A 20,090-nucleotide genomic window follows, 5' to 3' on the forward strand; every position below is an offset into this window, starting at 1 on the left:
AACACGTGTACACACACGCACAAATTCACGCACCCACACACACACCACCTCGCCTAAATGATCAGATGAAATATGCAGTGTGTTAATGGTGTGTGTAAAGACCGGTAATGAAAATAAGGAACTAATGATCTGCAGTCAGTGTGTGTGTGTGTGTGTTTCTCTATGTATTTCTATGCATGTATTAACAAGGCGATGATGAATGATGAGAGCGGAGTGTTTTTCAGATGTTATAAATACTCCACAGAGAGCCAATTCCCCTCCACCCTCTCCCCATCGCCTTTATTCTCCATTTGGGATGGACCATTACCCTAATCTGCAGGGAGAGGGGGAACAGGAGGGTGAGGGAGGGAGGGGGGGATACAAACGGAGCCAGAGAACAGATTATAGAGTTTGGGAAGTTATACCTAATCGGGGAGAACAAGAGCTGAGGTGCTGTATTCATACAAACGCCCTCGTTGCTTGAATTTCCTCAGGTCAGGTGCATACATACAGTATACTGTACGTACAGTGCATTCGGAAAGTATTTAGACCCCTTGACTTTTTCCACATTTTGTTACGTTACAGCCTTATTCTAAAATGTATTAAATTGTTTTTTCCCCTTCATCAATCTACACACAATACCCCATAATGACAAAGCAAAACAGGTTTTTATTAATTTTTGCAAATATATATATATAAAAAATATATAAAATATATCACATTTGCATAAGTATTCAGACCCTTTACTCAGTACTTTGTTGAAGCACCTTTGGCAGCGATTACAGCCTCGTGTCTTCTTGGTATGACGCTACAAGCTTGGCACACCTGTATTTGGGGAGTTTCTCCCATTCTTCTCTGCAGATCCTCTCAAGCTCTGTCAGGTTGGATAGGGAGCGTACCTGCACAGCTATTTTCAGGTCTCTCCAGAGATATTAGATCGGGTTCAAGTCCAGGCTCTGGCTGGGCCACTCAAGGACATTCAGAGACTTGGCTGTATGCTTAGGGTCGTTGTTAACCTTCGCCCCAGTTTGAGGTCCTGAGCTCTCTGTACTTTGCTCCGTTCATCTTTCCCTCGATCTTGACTAGTCTCCAAGTCCTTGCCGCTGAAAAACATCCCCACAGCATGATGCTGCCACCACCATGCTTCACCGTAGGGATGGTGCCGCAGGTTTCCTCCAGACGTGACGCTTAGCATTCAGGCCAAAGCGTTCAAGCTTGGTTTCATCAGACCAAAGAATCTTGTTTCTCATGGTCTGAGAGTCCTTTTGGTGCCTTTTGGCAAACTCCAAGTGGGCTGTCATGTGCCATTTACTGAGGAGTGGCTTCCGTCTGGCCACTCTACCATAAAGGCCTGATTGGTGGAGTGCTGCAGAGATGGTTGTCCTTCTGGAAGTTTCTCCCATCTTCACAGAGGAACTCTGAAGCTCTGTCAGAGTGACCATCGGGTTCTTGGTCACCTCCCTGACCAAGGCTCTTCTCCCCCGATTGGTCAGTTTGGCCGGGCAGCCAGCTCTAGGAAGAGTATTGATGATTCCAAACGTCTTCCATTTAAGAATGATGGAGGCCACTGTGTTCTTGGGGACCTTCAATGCTGCAGACATTTTTTGGTACCCTTCCAAATATCTGTGCCTCGACACAATCCTGTCTCGTAGCTCTACGGACAATTCCTTCGACCTCATGGCTTGGTTTCTGCTCTGACATGCACTGTCAAATGTGGGACCTTATATAGACAGGTGTGTGTCTTTCCAAATCATGTCCAATCAATTGAATTTACCACAGGTGGACTCCAATCAAGTTGTAAAAACATCTCAAGGTTGATCAATGGAAACAGGATGCACCTAAGCTCAATTTCACGTCTCATATGAAAGGGTCTGAATAATTAAGGTATTTCAGTTTTCTTTTTAATTTCTAAAAACCTGCTTTCACTTTGTCATTATGGGGTATTGTGTGTAAACTGATGAGAAAAAATTAATAATTTTATACCTTTTAGAATAAGGCTGTAATGTAACAAAATACCCCACATCATTTACTTCAACAGTTAGAGAGATCGATGGAGATAGGGAAAAGGGTTGAGAGAGGGAGAGAGAGGGAGAGAGACTTACCCTGGGCCCAATGTCTCCTTGGTCACCCTGTAGAGGACACACAAGAGGACAACAACCATCAACACAAAATAAGATAATGGCTTTATTATCCCTGTTGGGAAATTTGGGTTGCTGCACTTTGCATACATAAAAACATATAATCAAGCGTAGACAAGGACATACTGACAATAACAACTGAACATACCTTATCTCCCTTGAGTCCGGCTGGTCCCTGGAGAAAAAGGAGAAATAATGAGAGACAGTAGGTTAGACAGAAGAAAAAAAAATCACTTCTTATAAATCAGTTCTTTTCTGTGTGTGACGCTAATCATCAGTGGAAAAATAATATTCTGACAGGATCTTTTTAAGAAGACTCTGGGGTGATCTAACTCCAACAATAAGATACATATCTCCTTGATTAACTATTAACAACCAGGGAATGGCATTCAATCAAACAGAATCACGCAAGGTGATGATTTTGTCCCATACAGTGGCTTGCAAAAGTAATCACCCCCCTTGGCATTTTTCCTATTTTGTTGCCTTACAACTTGGAATTAAAATTGATTTTTGGGGGGTTTGTATCATTGGATGGGTTGCGCTGGTGTACAGCAATCTTTAAGTCATACCACAGATTCTCAATTGGATTGAGGTCTGGGCTTTGACTAGGCCATTCCAAGACATTTAAATGTTTCCCCTTAAACCACTAAAGTGTTGCTTTAGCAGTATGCTTAGGGTCATTGTCCTGCTGGAAGGTGAACCTCCGTCCCAGTCTCAAATCTCTGGAAGACTGAAACAGGTTTTCCTCAATAATTTCCCTGTATTTAGTGCTATCCATCATTCCTTCAATTCTGACCAGTTTCCCAGTCCCTGCCGATGAAAAACATCCCCACAGCATGATGCTGCCACCACCATGCTTCACTGTGGGGATGGTGGATACATAGTTTGGCCTTTGTCGAGTCAAGCTTAAACTATGTATTTAGATTGTAGTTATGTATTGTAGGTAGTTATCGTGGGTTGTTGTATGTAATTATTGTAGGTTAGTATTGTATTCGGCTGAGCCCGGTGAAGCAGGAAGCTAGCTAATGAGGTAGAACTGTGTTGTTCGGTATGGAGACTGGAGAGGAACCAGTCACTATTATCGCTAAGGGGTTGGCAGCCACAGCACACTGAAGCTATGCTTTGACTGAGCTAATGCTATATTGACATGCTGTGTGTGATAGGGATGATTTGACTGGTTGACTGGCTGAGTAGTTCCCCTATGGACAGTGGACTCATAGATGAGCTAACCCTCGCTACGGGCCATCCTCTCGCCCACCTCTCAGTCACACTGAACCATCTGATGACAGGTGGCACTGGGACTGTGAACGTGGCTCCAGACCGCAGACCGCACTATGATCACAAACCCACTGTCATCGACCGTACTGGAGAGCTGTAGGGGACATCTGCTAGTAATGTCCTGCTGGTCGACAGGCTGAGCTGGGCTCAGTGTGTGTGTGTGTGTGTGTGTGTGTGTGTGTGTGTGTGTGTGTGCATGTGTGTGTGAGAAAGAGTATTTCTGTGTTTCTCTCCTAGACTGGGTATGCTGAAGTTTCAGCCTTAAGACAGGGAAAGGAAGTGAGTGGAGAAGGGGGAAAAGTGTGAGGGAAAAAGAGGGGGTAGTGTGAGGGGAAAAGAGGGGGTAGAGTGAGGGGGAAGGGGGGTTGGTGTGAAGGAAAAGGGGGGATAGAGCGAGGGGAGAAGGGGGGATATTGTGAGGTGAGATGGGGTAGAGTGAGGGGGAAAAGAGGGGATAAGGGTGAGGGGTAATGCAATTCCCCACTTGTTGACAGGGAGAAGCTTAAATTCTGCTCTCTTCCATTTCCTTCAGGCCCAGATAGACAGAGAGACAGAGAGACAGAGAGGAAGAGAGACAGAGAGACAGAGAGACAGAGAGGAAGAGAGACAGAGAGAGAGAGACAGAGAGGAAGAGAGACAGAGAGGAAGAGAGACAGAGACAGAGAGACAGAGAGACAGAGAGACAGAGAGACAGAGAGGAAGAGAGACAGAGAGGAAGAGAGACAGAGAGGAAGAGAGACAGAGAGGAAGAGAGACAGAGAGTTAAAGAGATAGAGAGACAGAGGAAGAGAGACAGAGAGACAGAGAGACAGAGAGACAGAGAGACAGAGAGGAAGAGAGACAGAGAGGAAGAGAGGGGAAGAGAGGGAGAAAGGGAGGGGGGAAGATCAGGGCACGAAGCTGTCTGGACCTCCAACCTCTCACTCTTCTTCTTTTTCTCTCTCTCTTCTTTTGCTCTCTCCTCTCTCCTCTCAAAGTCACTTGCCCTGGACATTTTTTATCCTCCATTTATCCTTTCTCTTTACCACTTCCCTCTCCTTATCTCCCTCTCTTCCTCCATTTCCACCTTTCTCTTCCTTCCCTCTTCCACTCACATCCCTCTCTCCTGTCCCTCCTCCTCTAAGGTGTGGCGTGTTTTGAGGTCGCCCGTCAGTAAAAACACAGTAAGAAGGCCTGTGACAACCCCAGCTTGACATCTTCTTTAGCAGTAAACAACTGATTAATGATGTTTGGGGAAAGTGCTATTCAAACTGCTCTCAGTGCTCTGCAAGTGTTTTATGTTTCAGTGGATAAATGGGTCCTCTCTTGGTGGCTGAGGCTGAGCAAGGGGGCCGTAGTAATGCCTTTTTAAAGAGCCTCTGTCAAAAGTAATAAACTCTCTCTCTCTCTTTTCCACCCTCTCTCTCTCTCTCTCCTTTGCGTTGTGTGTAACCCATTCTCTTCACCTCGGCTGTTCCCCCTATCTCCAATCTCCTTTCTCCCTGTGAGTGAGTGTGTGTGTGTAGGGCAGTGTGTTGGGGAAGTGGACCGCCAGGGACTGGCTGATAGATGGGCCCCAGTGCTGGAGTGTATAGGAGTTTCAGTGCTCTGTCCTCAGGCAGAGCTGAGCCATGACTCCAATGAGGTCTGGAGAGGCTGGAACAACTTTTGGCTGGATTACATGATTGCTACTTATGGTAACCTGGCCAACTCACTATAGCTGTATTTTCCAACTGGGACAATAAATAACGATTGATGACATGCAGAAACGAGTCACCTGGCTTACAGATTCCAATACTCACCTGGGTTCACAGACTTAAATACATGAACATGTGTAGAATATTATATTATATCCCTGTAACTTTGATGTGTTTCCCACTCACAACAACATGACAACCACTGCAGGAAGGAGAGGAATGAACGTACCTGACTTCCTTTAGGACCCGGGAGACCCTATGAAGAGGAGAGAGAGTCACAGAGGTGAAACCAATCAAAGATTGCAGTAAAATTTGAGGATGTTTCATTCATCTGTCAAATAGATACTCACTGGTTTGCCATCCAATCCAAGCGGGCCCTACAGAGAGATGGGGAGGGAGAAAAGAAGAGAAAAAGAAAAGAGACAGATTAACCCATGTGTTTTGAGCAGTGATTGCCCCAGAGATCCATTAGAGAACAGCCTATAATGTGTGAGCGTGTGTGAGTCAATGAAGTATAAAATGAGTCAATGGCTGCTAGTAAATCTCACTGATGACTCCGATAGAGTAAAGGAGGACACTGTTTCTGTTAGCCAAACCAACAATGTCACCCCTCTAGTACAACATGATACAGCCTGGGGCTAGGGTAATTTATGGTGTTTGCATTCTCTCTGTGTGTCTGTCTCGTATAAAACTATTGGAAGACACACACACACACCCACACACACACACACACACACACACACATACACACACACTCTAGGCAGACCAAACATCTGTAACAGCTAGGTAATGAAACTGAGGTCATAAACAAATAGATAACAAAAGGTTAGAAAAACACAACGTGGAGGTAGAGGAGGAAAGGAAAAAGACAGAAGGTGAGTTTAAACACATTTTATATCCTGCCCCATTTGGTGTGTGTGTGTGTGTGAGGAGGGTGAGGGCATGTCTCCTTCTATGGACTGTGAGTGGACATGTCCCAGCTGCAGATAGCACGCCTCTGCACCACCCACTCACACAGGCACGCACGCATGCAGGCTCACACACACACACAAATGTCCCGACTGTACCCAGCACTAAACACCCACAGTATGTGTCCCAGAGTACATCACTTCATATAGTCTGCATTACTGCAGAGTGCATCACTTCAAGCTATGGCCTGTGTAATGTATATAAACAGAGAGAGGTAGAAGTTAAGACTGTCTTTAGTCGCTGTCCACTCCCGCAGAGGTGCTGAAATAGGAGTCAGACCTGGGACACGTTCAGTTGCCAAACGTTGTCGAACAGCTCTGACCCCTGACCTCTGAAGACTTACAGAGGGAAGAATGAGAAATGTTATCTTCAGCTCTCCGTTTTACCAGCCCCTAGGGTACGTTGCACAGAAGCGCCTCGAAGCGAAATGCTACGACTGCGTCTGTGCCTTCATGCTTTGATGGATGGCAGGAGGACAGACGGATAGGATGGTGGAGCGGGAAAGAAAGTTATATTTTAGGAAAGTCGTTTTTACTGTTCATAGTCTCCCTTTGGTCTCATAATGAGATGGCATGGTCCTAGATAAGCTATGCATTTCTTCCTGTAAAACACAGAGGTTTTTGAAGACCTGTAATGTCTCCTTGATTACATGGGCCCTTATGGTTTAATTAGCAACCCGAAAGCTTGGGCCTGTAAGGTTCTATCTGCAAAAAGATGATTCTGAGATAATTGGCTTTAAAGTTCCGAACCCTCATTGGTTTTATTGTTGTCAGCAATTTTTATCTTGTATTCCTTGGAACTTACCAACATGAATTTGGGTATTTAGAGTACTATATAGGTAGATATCATTGAACAGAATAAGGCTATGTCAATAACTAAATGTTGACAAAAATGCAGATAGAACCTTATAGTTACTGACTTATAATTGGGAAACCAGATGAATGGTATCAGATGTCAATGATTTCAAGCATGCAAGCCTTAGAAGCAAAACAAAGCAGATCCTACAGCCCACCAGGACTGGAGCTGTGTGTCAGAAGTGTAAGCGAGTGACAGTGTGTGTGTGTGTGTGTGTGTGTGTGTGTGTGTGAGTGTGTGTGTGTGGTAATGCAGGGCTGAATGCTCCACAAACCCTAATTTCCTTCAATGAATACCACTGTGGTACTTAACACGGACGTGCAGGGCAGACAGTGGCTTCATTGCCCTGTGAAACACACCTCCCTGTGTGCGCGCGTGTGTGTATGCGTCTGTCTGCCTATCTGTGTGTGTATGTGTGTGTGGGTGATACGTCTGGGAACGTTTAAGCAGTCCTGGCCCCCCGAGACTCGTCAGAATGAGTAGATGAGGTGCGCACAGTGAGGTCACCGTCGGCAGGAAGACTCTGAACCAGACCAAAGGAAGATTTACTAGCCCCAACAAGCCACACAGCATTCTGTGAACTAGACATGTGTGTGTTTGTTCTCTGTGGGACCGTATGTGAGTGTGTCTACGTCTGTGTGTGTGTTCTACGTCTCTGTGTGATTGTATGTGAGTGTGTCTACGTATGTGTGTGTGTGTCTCTGTGTCTGTGAAAGTCTACATCAAACTATTAAACCTATAATCTTTGATGACAGTTACACAGTATTTTAACCTTCTGAACTTGTGCTCTGACATCCAAACTGGAATATTAGAATAAAAAAAGAACCCAAACAATTCTCTACAACTGCGAAACAGTGGATAATATCTATTTTAACAAAAAAACAAATCTATGAAAGTCTATGTGATTGATAAGAGGATGCTACATTTATAAAGGTCCACTTCCATCCTGAATAGGGACATCACTACGGTCAGATATGACTCTATCAGAGGAGCATTATGGGCCAGTGGAGGACTGTAATGTCAGGATCATGTGGGACAGAGCCTGTGGGTGTGTGAGTGTGTGTGTTTGTGTGTGTGTGTGTGTGTGTGTATGTGTGTGTGTGAGTGTACAGTAGTTTTTGCTGTATGAGATTGGACCACTGGTGGACCATTTCTACCCCCATCTCATGAGGTAAAACCAACACAACAGACGGCGAGGCGGAAAAATAGAAAGCTGGAATGCAAATAAAATTAAGACCGAACAAAAAGGCAGCGCAACTCTGCCAAGATCTCTTCAGCTCATACCACAAAGGGAATGAGCAACAGAGACAGACAGAGAGAGAGAGAGAGAGAGAGAGAGAGAGAGAGAGAGAGAGAGAGAGAAGGGAGTGAGAGAGACAAAGAGAAGAGAGTGAGAGGGAGAGAGAAAGAAAGAGTGATAGAGAGAGAGAGAGAGAGAGAGAGAGAGAGAGAGAGAGAGAGAGAAAGAGAGACAGAAGGGAGAGAGAGAGACAAAGACAAGAGAGAGCGGGAGAGAGCGAAAATAGTCCTCAAATTACCACTAAAACCTCAAGTAGGGGAGAAGGGAACATGGAATAATGCCTTTTTGTCTGTGGGTTTTTGTCTGTTTGTATTCATAGTGTCCTTGGCCACATTGCCCCTTGTCCCACAGCAGATACTAATCAGGGAGGATTCTGGGAGCTGTGACTCTGCCTACATAAGCATTCCGCCCAATTAGACAGCTTTTAAACACATTTCTGGAAAATGACTTTGGCAGCAGGGGGTTTGGGTATGTGTCTGTGTGTGTGTGGAGCAACGCCCCTCCTTGTTTCAGCATAGTATAGAAGAGGTCTGAACTATGTGTTTAATACGCTCCCTATTGCTGCAAGGCCTAATTATACTGTTAGGGTTCACAGAGCTGAGAGAGCTGATGCCTGGGTGTGAACATGAAGGAAAGCTACAGGTCTACAGGAGCAGACAGACAACACATGGTAACACATTCATAATTAGCGTGATTGAGCTTAATTGATATTGGGACATCAGAGAGACAGGGGAGGGAGACTATGCACTAATGAGGTGTGAGAGGTGGGGTTTCTTTTCTCTCTCTCTCTCTCTCTCTCTCTCTCTCTCTCTCTCTCTCTCTCTCTCTCTCTCTCTCTCTCTCTCTCTCTCTCTCTCTCTCTCTCTCTCTCTCTCTCTCTCTCTCATGTATACTTATCACAGGAGGAGACAAGGCATGTCCATCACTTGATGCAAGGTGAGGTCAGGTGAGAGGGAGAGGGATTGAAAAGAGAGAGATTGGCGATCTAAAGAAAGGGATCAGAGAGAAGGAGAGTGGGGTCGAATACAGGGAAAAGAGGACCAGCCACATCTGGATCTAATGCAGAAATCCAGCCATCCACCCTCTTCGTCTTCTGTCTGTCTCTCTCTCTCTTTTCGCGGCAGTGGAAATATTTTATTGGACTATATATGCATTAGTGATACATGACAATCATTCTCTTATTTCAAAAATTCTAAAGGCGCATTTCTTCGATAGCTGGCATATCCCGAACTGAAGAGCACTATAACGCATACCAGAGCTGAACTTAGGAGAGAAAATCACTGACATGCTGGAAGACTGATGCTTTTGATCTGTGCAGTGGCCTCGGAGGAAGAACAATAAGATAACTTCAGTGTTTGAGCTGTATCAGAAACATTGTCCATCAGTCTGAGAAGTGACACACGAATAAACAATGTAGTCTGTGCATATGAATGAGTGTGTGTCTGTGCATGAGTGTGTTGGCATGTAAGTGTATGCATGTGTGTGTATGTGAGTGAAAGAGAGCATGTGTTTGTGTATGTATGGGTGTGTGTTTGTGTGTGTAAGTGCATGCACGTGTGTTTGTGAGTGAGAGAGTGTGTGTATGTGTGTTTGTGTGTAATTGTAAGTGTATGCACGTGTGTGTGTGTGTGTCAGTGGGAGAGACAATGTGTGTGTGTCTGTGTTTACTTGTCCATGTTGTTCTCAGACATGCAGGTTTTAATTGTTTGACAGTGGAGTGACTCTGTGTTGAAACTCTAACTCACAGGCTATGATTTATGACAGAAAGTTGCACATACGGACTTGTCATTAACTCTGTTTACCATAATGCTAATTCTTCAAGCCAACCCAGCACCCAAATGAATTAATGAGCCGAACGCATGTTAGCCATGTGTCTCTCTCCCTCCCTCCCTCTCTCTCTCCCTTCTCTCTGTTTCTCTTTCTCTCTTCAGTCTCTCTCGCTCTCTTTCTCTCTTCTGTCTCTCTCTCTTTCTCTCTCTCTCACCTTCTCTCCCTCTGTCTCTCTCTATATTACTCCTTCTCTCTCTCTCTCTCTGAGGATCAGGTGGTCTCTTAGTTCCTGGTTGACACCTCCAGTAAGGTAGTCGGTAGGGCAACAGTATATCACTTCTTCACCTCTCGCTGACATCTGCTGGCTCCTGGCCTCAAGCTCAGCCAATCAGATGTAAAACCAGTGAGAGAGAGAGAGAGCAAGGTGTAGGAAAAGGAGATAGTATTATTTCAGGGAAAATAACATTTAGTTGGTAAACTAGGGTTGCAAAGCTACCGGTAATTTACCAAAGTTACCGTAATCTTCTGTAATTTTGGTAATTAACAGGTAATCTATGGTAGTTTTGGTCATTTATACTTGAATAACTTTTAAAAAATGGATTCATATATAGTATTCATTTTGTCCATGAGTTTCAAGGGGATAGACCATATGGTTCAAGAGACAATAGCCTAATGAAAAAAAGATCTACTGAACAATGGTATTATTTTCAATTAACTCTGCAACTCTTCCAACTATTGACTTTTTTCTAAACTGGCATCAGTTTGGCGACAAAACATTTACAACAAAGACATATTGACAAAGTAAAATAAAAGTGATAAAATATATAAAGGATATTTAATGCTGGAACCCTCATATTAAACAACAATGCTATTCAATAAGTTGATTGTTTATAATTAGGATACATTTTTACAGTGTTGTCATTAAATTGTTTATTTTAAAATCATCTTATTGATCATCTTATGTAAATGTGATAAGGCCACACAGAAGGTGATTATGGACAGAGTTTGGACAGAGTTTATGTGCACAATTGCTTTCTTTCCTCAACAATCACGCAAACACACACACACACACACACACACACACACACACACACACACACACACATACAGACTTGAGGGAAGTCAGAGAGCAGATTGCCAGAGAGAGAGAGAGAGAGAGAGAGAGAGAGAGAGAGAGAGAGAGAGAGAGAGAGAGAGAGAGAGAGAGAGAGAGAGAGAGAGAGAGAGAGAGAGAGAGAGAGAGAGAGAGAGAGAGAGAGAGAGAGAGAGAGAGAGAGAGAGACAGACAGACAGACAGACAGACAGAGAGACAGAGACAGAGAGAGAGAGACAGAGAGAGAGAGACAGAGAGAAACACAGACATAGAAACACAGAGAGAGAGAGACAGAGACATAGACAGAGACAAATACAGAGACAGAGAGAGACAGACATAAACAGAGAGAGAGAGAGAGAGAGAGAGAGCGAAAGAGAGAGAGCGAAAGAGAGAGAGAGAGAGAGAGAGAGAGAGAGAGAGAGAGAGAGAGAGAAAGACCTAGAGAGACCGAGAGAGACAGAGAGAAGCCAGCTCATGTGGACTCTAGCTAGACCTCCAGTAACAGTGTGGGAAACAGGATCATCAGACCATGGTAAATGAACCAGGTTGCTGTCTAAGCTAATGAACTACATGATTCATCTACTGTGTATTCTACTGAAACTCACACTCTACCAGAGATCTCACAGGAGTGTCTCAGAGAGCTAACTGTATTGGACTGTTTCTAGATCTGAAGTGAACCATGAATACGTTACTGTAAAGCAGGGCAGGGGGAGAGGGTGGCAGGTTGGGGTTAGAATGGTGAACCAATTGGAAGAACAGACACTCATAATGAATGATGGTATGAATAGAGTTTGTTGGCGTACTGTAATACTCACCAAGCGTACTCACGTACAGACACAGACATGTACGTATATACCCAAACAAATAAAGCCACACATACCCAAACACACACAAGCTTGAGCAAAAACAGACAAAAGCATACAAACAGACACACTCTCTCTCTCATGCGCACACACACATTTTTGCCCCCACCTGTGTGTAATTAGTAGCAGGCATTTCCTGTCAAGAAGGCTTCCCGGTGCCAGGCAGTGCAGAGAGCAGCCAGGCAGCCCTGGGAATCTGGGAACCCCATACAGGCTGGACTTCCCAAAATTCCCAATAACTGTTACCATGCGTAACATTTTAGTAGACACTCTTATCCAGAATGACTTACAGTAGCGAGCAGATACAGTTACATACTGGTCCCCCATGAGAATCAAACCCACAACCCTCGTGTTGCAAGCACCATGCTCTACCAACTGAGCCACACTGGACTATCTTAACCCGTAACCAGTAGGAGCAGTAATACACAGGATTCTTATTGCCCTGGGTGTGGTTTCAAAGCCAATTATACACTTTGACAGGGAAGCTACCTTTGTGATTATTTTGGTTAACAAAACCCTCCAGGTCACACGAATGTCTAAATCTAGATAGAAAGTATGTAAAAATTATAATGGATCTATTTTCAGGCACGGAAATTGATTCTGAATTTTTTTTTTGAAATCCTGATATGGGCCTCGAGCCCAAAAGTTTGCCCACTCCTGGTTTAAACATACTGTATACTCTAATACACTGGCTAATGCTAGGCTAGGGCTGGAGAGTGGATGTCTCTGGTGGGATGTAAACATGGTGGCTGGTAACAGTGAGAGTACATGGGGCAGAGCTGGGGGTCAAAGGTGAAAGGTGAGGAGGTGTCGTGGAAGCGTCAGAGGTCGGCCGCGCCCTCTGTGCGGTTGCAGAGTGACTCGTAGAGTTCAGAGGTCAGTGAGAAGTTAGAGAAGGCCTGCTTGAATTCCTGCAGGGGGCAGTAGACTCCACTACAGCCTGGAATCAACTGGTCCTTGCCAATGTAGGACACTTTGACAAAGGCTTCTTTGGTCTGCCTGTGTTGATGCAGCTCCAGGGTGATGTCAGTGGCGTACGGTGGCCATCGCATGTCAAAAACCCCCAGAGCCATGAGACAGGGGATCAGAGTGGTGTAGTGGGCAGAGGAACAGCTTCCTGTTGAGCTCTGAGGTTGAGCCCTGCAGTTTGTCTTTTATGTTGCCAATCAGGGTGTGGAAGAGGGGACCCACACACAGCTGCAGGTTCTCCCTCTTGCTGGGTTCGTAGATGTGACAGATCATCTCCAAGGCTCTCTGCTCCACTGTGCTCCTCCAGGAGTCCAGGACTGGTGGGCAGGGCAGGCCGTGTGTCTCTCTGGCCATCAAGTCATCCCTGATGGATGAAGTCAACACTTTGGTGGGCAGTGATGCCCAGAGCACTCTGGTTGCTCCTCAGGTCCGCAGCGATGTCTGGCAGAGTGGACGACTCCGCCCAGCGATGACCGCTGAGGAGTTTGAGCAGTCTGCACTCGTGGTAGTTAGGATACAGGATCTCTGACTCTGCCTCAATGATCAGAATGGGAACTGTCCTGCCACCAGACACTGTCCTCACAATGTTAGTGGACCTCTGTAGGGCTGAAGGTAGGGTTGATGAAGTCCGTGTCCTGGATGTACCTCTTCCTCAGCCTCTCTCCTAGCTCATACAGCTGCTGCATGCCCACCGTGGTCAGCTGACCTGGGAACATACCCCTGGTCAGTATGTTGGCCCGGTAACTGTCCTCCACCGGTGAGGAGGGCCATGGACCTCCTTCCAAGTCTGTAACCATGTAGTTGATCTGTGTGTGTGCTGGGAGTTCCAGGAGGTTAGGCACCCACTGGGCCTCCATGACATCCGCTCCGTGGCGGTACAGGACTTGCACGAGTTTGAGCTTGCAAGGAGAAGGTAGTATGCAGAGTCATTTCTGTCTTCTTCTGAGACCAGAGCATGGTTCCAAACGCCATAGACACCAAGCCCAGAACACCTGCTTTGGTCCAGAGGTTCCACATCCTCATTATTACTCTGCTGTCTAACAAAAATAGTCTCCTATAAGGACAGCCAGCCCAGGAACTCTCAAGATCATCAACCAACTAAATAAAATCACCCTAGATGGAACGAGTCACGTTCACCCGACACTAACTAAAACACTAATCATCACGAAGCAGACTGCAGAGACCAGAGAGGGAATCATGCCCATACTGAGAGTTGGAGGTTCCCATATGACCACTAGAGGCCACCAGATGAAAGAGTGACAACTCCACACTATACCCAACTAGGTTATCACTTGAACAGAAATCGAATCGACCTATTGGTCTGAGGTTACAATGGATTGTTTGAAAGTAGATTAACTATTTAACTCCGGACCCTCAAAGACTGGCTGATGACACTTGATGAAACAACCTATTAAACTGAACCAGTTAATCATTTGAGCGTCACACTGAAAAATCTTCTAACGCGACACTGCTGCTGTGTCTCTGATCTGTCTGCTGTTAGCAGGCAGCAGCCATGATGTTATCATTACAAGACATGTGGTGCTGGGAACAGACCTGGGGGGATAAACCAATTAGCCCGCACTAATCACACTGGGCTGTTTGTGTGTGTGTGTGTCTATAGACGTTTTCAGTTGACGCACAGAGCAGGAATGATATTAATCATTGTTGAGAACACACTCATTGATGTTAGAAGTAAGTAAAAAGGCAAGGTAGAAGGAGTGGGTAGAAAAAAGATCACCCAAAAAAGAGAGAAGAGGATGAACATAAAAATAAAATGTAGGAACCAAAAACAGGCTAAGAGAATCTAAAAAGTCAATCAAATTTACCGGGTATCCATCTCTCCCCGTCTTGCCCTGGTGAGGTTAAAGAAAGTAAAGCACACAACATTACAATTGTTAGAGCAAATGACAGACAACACAGCAATAACACACCATCCACCATCAAAACGCCATACTGTAATACATGCAAGCACACTGTCTGGAGACAAGATACGAGCGTGGTTCAATGAACTATAGTGCACAGTGATCTCCTATAATGATCTCATATAAACTCCTAACTATATAAACAGAATCCTATCCCTCTTATATCTGCCCTCTCAGAGAGACAGTCCACCAGCCTGCATCCCAAATGGCACCCTATCACTGCCCATATGGCTGTGGTCAAAGGTAATGCACTATATAGGGAACAGAGTGGCATTTGGGACGCAGACCCAGTGAGTCAGTGGCAGCTGTGTGATATCCCAGCTCTCTGTTCCCAGGAACAGGACCTGGGATGGGAAGCGGCAGCAGCACTCTTCTCCATCAGGAACATTGACCAGTCACTACCCTGGCCTGCTCTCTAACGCTCTCCACAGAATACTCAAAACACACACACACAACACACACACACACACAGACATACACACAGACATACACACACACACAGACATACACACAGACATACACACACACACACTCGTCCGTGTGGTCCCTCTACTGGCACTGTGTGTGTGCGTGTGTGTGTGATACATCCTGGATGGCTGCCTGGATGAGACGAGGAAAGTACTTACTGGAGCTCCTGCAATACACAGACAGACAAACACAAACAAACAAACAGAAAAAATGAGAAAATAGAAAACAATTATTAGTACCAATATAATACATTCAACGTTTTGTACATGAATCAATTAATCCCAGTATTGTATGTGTAAATTACAACATTTTCTGGTTTGTACGCCAATTAAAATATAAAGAAAGTTGCACACAACAAGACAAATGTTTGTTCTTTGGTCTTTTAGATCAGAGATATAATTAACGATATAAATATCTTACAGAAAGAGCTCATTAAGGTTATTGCCAATAGAGTTTGTGGTAAGAGCCTTATGGCAAACAGACTAGCACACACTGAGTTGACTTCTGGGTTATGGCCCGTGTTTTTCATTAGGTTGAAAAGTGATTCAGAGTTTTACAGAGAAATATTGGTACATTCAAAAGGAAAATAAATAGAAAGTGTGATATAAAAGGGAAGGCTGAGTTTAATGGCACCATATCCCAGATAGGTATCAGAATGGGTTTGAAGCTGGCTGGGCCTGAGATATCCTCTCAAAGCTCAACTACAACTTTATAGAGTTTAGTTCCACAGCAAAGACACATTCTGTGATCAGAGTGTTCCTTTATTGTTGTCCTGACAGTCCTGAAATGATGTCCTGAAATGTTCTTTTTCAGAGATAAGTGATCTCTCTCTCTCTCTCTCTCTCTCTCTCTCTCTCTCTCTCTCTCTCTCTCTCTCTCTCTCTCTCTCTCTCTCTCTCTCTCTCTTCTTTCAATTTTTCTCTCTCCCTCCCTCTCTTCATTTCTCTCCTTCCATCATTCACTCTCTCTGTCTCTCTCTGTCCCTCTCTCTCTCTCTCTCTCTCTCTCTCTCTCTCTCTCTCTCTCTCTCTCTCTCTCTCTCTCTCTCCCTCTGCTCCTCTTCTCTCTCTCTCTCCCTCTCTTAACTCTTAACATGAACTGTTGGAGAAGTCTCCACTCCAGTCTAAAACCAACAGCCCTGATTAAACTGATGAAGAGGAAACACAGAGGACCAGTTGATCCTTAAGATTACATCCAGCCTTTGGTTTCTGACTAATGTTGTTTATTTTGGATCAAACCAATCATGGAAAGGTTCATTCTGATGTCTCTATAATAACAACCAATGGCACGCTTTCATTCGGGGTGGGGCCCCAACAATGAAAGGGCAACATGCCAGCAATACAACTACAACAACAATTGACAGAGTAATAGACATCAGAATGGGTCTAGTCTGAGTGGAAACAGACAGTTCAGGAGTAGTGGGGTATTAAAGTAAGTAATAGATGTCAGAATGGGTCTAGTCTGAGTGGAAACAGACAGTTCAGGAGTAGTGGGGTATTAAAGTAAGTAGCCTTGATTTGTGCAAGTTGGAAAGGCTTATATCTCCTGTTTCTGTAGCATTAGGCAGTATGATATACAAGTACACCCCCTGGACAGGACGCTAGTCTATCATAGGGAGATCATAGTCTATCTCCATAATTCTGAGTGCCATGCAGAGACACATTGTGTCCCAAATGTAGTCTTGGGTATGACTAGGCTGGGGATTGAACTCCCAACCTTCCAATCTCAGGGCAGCCACTCTAACCACGAGGTCACTGAGATACCCTATGTAACTACTGCTGTACACACCTTTTCTATTCATATACTGTCCATAATGTCTATACACATCATCATATACATACAGTATATATTCATATTCCGAACTCTAATATTAATATATTTCTTAATTCCTTTCTTTTTCTTTTTTGGATTTATGTGCATTGTTTTGTATTGTTAGGTATTACTGCACTGTTGGAGCTAGATATGTACGCGACCAATAACATTTGATTTGATATTACTGCTGCAGCTGTGTAATTACTGTTTAAACATACACAACAACTGATCATGTTTAGAATCTGGGAAGTGATCTGAACTAATGGAGAGGTGAAAATAAAGACGGAGAGGAAGAGAAAGGGATGGAGGGGAAAGCAGGGTGGTGGAGTGTTAGCCCAGCTAGCACATTTGGTTCCTTGGACGTTGTGGGAATGTACGTTTTTGGATTCCCATTGATTCTGGGAACGAAGCCATACGTTTCCAGACCGGTAAAACTGAATGTTTTTTAAATATTCCGTCTGTTCTAGGAACTAAAATTTTTAGGTTGCCCCAGGTTCTGAGAATGTTTAATTATGGTTCCCTGAAAGTTTTCCTGGGAGGTTTTATTAGCGTTCTGAGAACAGAAATTATAGGTTATTTGAAGGTAAATAACGTTCTGAGAAAATGTTTCAATAAGACTTTTAATGACACTGCTAGCTTAGTTTGGGTTAACTTTTTTGAACTCCAAGCAAAGATAGGATTTGCTTAGGCATTAATCATATAAACACATCTATCTTTTATTGTGGCATGGCGTCAGTGAGATTCGAACCTATCATCTTTTGTTCTCTATCCATGGAATTAGTCCACTGTGCCACCAGGATGGAGCGAGCCTTTTACTAATACAAAGCTGTTCAGTCTATTCAAACATACCCTATTTCAAAGGAAACAAGCACTCATTAAGATCAGGATTAGTGGGCACGGCCAACAAACCTGAATACACTTAAAGGAACATTTCACATTGGTTCAACTTCATATTCATCACCTCCAGCACCACCCCAACTTCAACATACAGTATGTGAAAATGGCACGTGTTTTGTAGTAAAAAATGTAGTCAAATTTGGTCAAAATCACACAATGCACACCGATGATGTCATTGGAAACACCTGTCTCCCTCTATCTTTTTTACTACAAAACATAGAAACGCACCATTTTCACATACTGTATGTTAATGTTGGAGTGGTGCTGGAGATGATAAATAGGAAGTTGAAATATGGTGAAGTTTCTCTTTAACAAGATAGAGGATAGAGAGAGTTTTGTTAACGCTGAGAATGGAATGTTGTTTGAACATTACTAATGATTTCTTGTGGTCTTTATGGAAAGTTTTCTTAATGTTCTGAGACCATGACTTTAAATAAAACCATGAGGAAACCTGTACAAAATGTTATGCTGAAGTACTGAAATTCCCACAGAAGAACGTTGTTTCTTAAAAGATCTCTGAACAATTTGAGAACATTACTTTAAATAGAACCACGAGGAAACCTGTAAGAAACGTTATGCTGAAGTACTGAAATTCCCACCTAAGAAACATATGGTTCTCAGAACGTTATGTGCTAGCTGGGTATACTGCACCATTCCCAGTTGTATGCAAAATAACTATAGGACAACCACGCTCTTACCAAGCTCTAAAAAACATATGGTTCTCAGAACATTATGTGCTAGCTGGGAGAGTGGTGGATGGTATAGAGGAGACAGAGGGAGGAGAGGAGAGGAGAGGGAGAGAGGGAGGGGATGGAGAAAGAGAGAGGGAGAGTAGTGAGGGGACATAAGAAAGGAGGTAGGGAACAGACGTGAGAGGAAAAAGGTGTTGTGGTTTATGAGGCATGAAAGTCAATGAGGTTTATGGGTGTCTAGACTAGGACAGGGACCTCCTGGCCCAGACAGCTAGGTAAACAAACACATCAGCCAGATAATTACATCATATTTTTTGCAGCGGTGGCAACAATTTAGCAGCGGTGGGCCAGAGGTGGCAACAATTTAGCAGTGAGCCACTGGTGCTAAATGAATATAGGGGAAACACTGAGACAGGTGGTCCTCCCTTTACTGGCACTGTTTGTGTGTGTGTGTGCTTGCGTGTGTGTTTATGTGTGTGTTTGCGTTTGTGTGTGCACGCGTGTGTGTGTGCCTGTGTGATCTACTCCCATGATCTCTCTGTCTCTCATTTTTACTCTGAACCGTGTGTGTGTGTTTAACCTCCTCTTTGTTTTTCAAAAAGTTTAACATTTTTCGACACATTAACAGAGCATGTTGTAATAACCAGCCAGAGCCAGGACAACACAACCCAGCCAGGCTGCATCATTATGGACATGAAACAAAACCATTTTCGTGGCAGAGGCAGATCTAAACAGAACCACACATCGCCCCAGTCCTGGGACAACAAGAACTAACATCTCCACATGAATACAAAACGCTCCATCGGTCCGTCTTTGAACTCCGTCCTGAGAACACCATGCGGCTGGAACGACTTAGGGCCCTGATGCAAAACATAGCCATTTAGCTGTCCTGATAATGGCCTGATGGACTGTGAACAGAGCAAAGAGGGCTTTCAGCTCCAATCTGAGTAGATCAAGCAGCGGTCTGATGGTTGGGTATGAGAAAAAATAGGAGGAAATATGGAGGAATATGAGACAGGGAAGACCTGGAGAAGTTTAAGGTGAATGTGGATGTCCTATAACTCACATAACACTATATAACAATTTTCTGGCTATATTTAGATAATGATGTGAATACTGTGACATTTGGGTGAACCATGACGTTCACCATCATATGTTTAAGGCATTGAAGACACTAAGTCACACAAGGCATCTTTATAGCTGATTCTCAGTCACTACCATCTGATAGTAGCAAGAGACACCATCCACTTATTTGTATTATTTGATACGGCAAATTTAGACTAGACAATATCTCACCAAAAGATCTAGGTGTGTCTACTTGACGGTAAGAGCCTCAATTTCTCGTAACGGTCGTCAGTGATTCATGAGTGAGTCAACATGGTCCTCATCCATGACCGTGGGGACCGTGA

The 20,090-nt window shown here is 44.2% G+C and overlaps 1 protein-coding gene and 1 pseudogene across 2 annotated transcripts in view; both read right to left on the reverse strand.

The window, feature by feature from the left end:
- LOC311107854 (uncharacterized protein) overlaps nt 1-20,090 on the reverse strand; it is a gene marked incomplete at its 5' end in the record, with an annotated part of 219,869 nt that overhangs the window by 30,515 nt on the left and 169,264 nt on the right. Inside the window, 6 exons of the mRNA XM_084150420.1 lie at nt 2,082-2,108; nt 2,266-2,292; nt 5,301-5,327; nt 5,422-5,448; nt 14,717-14,743; nt 15,439-15,446. Of these exons, the coding sequence (XP_084006546.1) occupies nt 2,082-2,108; nt 2,266-2,292; nt 5,301-5,327; nt 5,422-5,448; nt 14,717-14,743; nt 15,439-15,446 (143 nt within the window). The remainder of the gene's footprint in view (nt 1-2,081; nt 2,109-2,265; nt 2,293-5,300; nt 5,328-5,421; nt 5,449-14,716; nt 14,744-15,438; nt 15,447-20,090) is intronic.
- Nucleotides 12,743-13,913, reverse strand: LOC311107647 (lysophosphatidic acid phosphatase type 6-like; annotated as a pseudogene). Its single transcript has one exon. The product of its transcript is annotated as a lysophosphatidic acid phosphatase type 6-like (transcript).

Source organism: Coregonus lavaretus (assembly GCF_964263955.1).
Source record: "Coregonus lavaretus genome assembly, chromosome: 32".
Classification (NCBI taxonomy): domain Eukaryota; kingdom Metazoa; phylum Chordata; class Actinopteri; order Salmoniformes; family Salmonidae; genus Coregonus; species Coregonus lavaretus.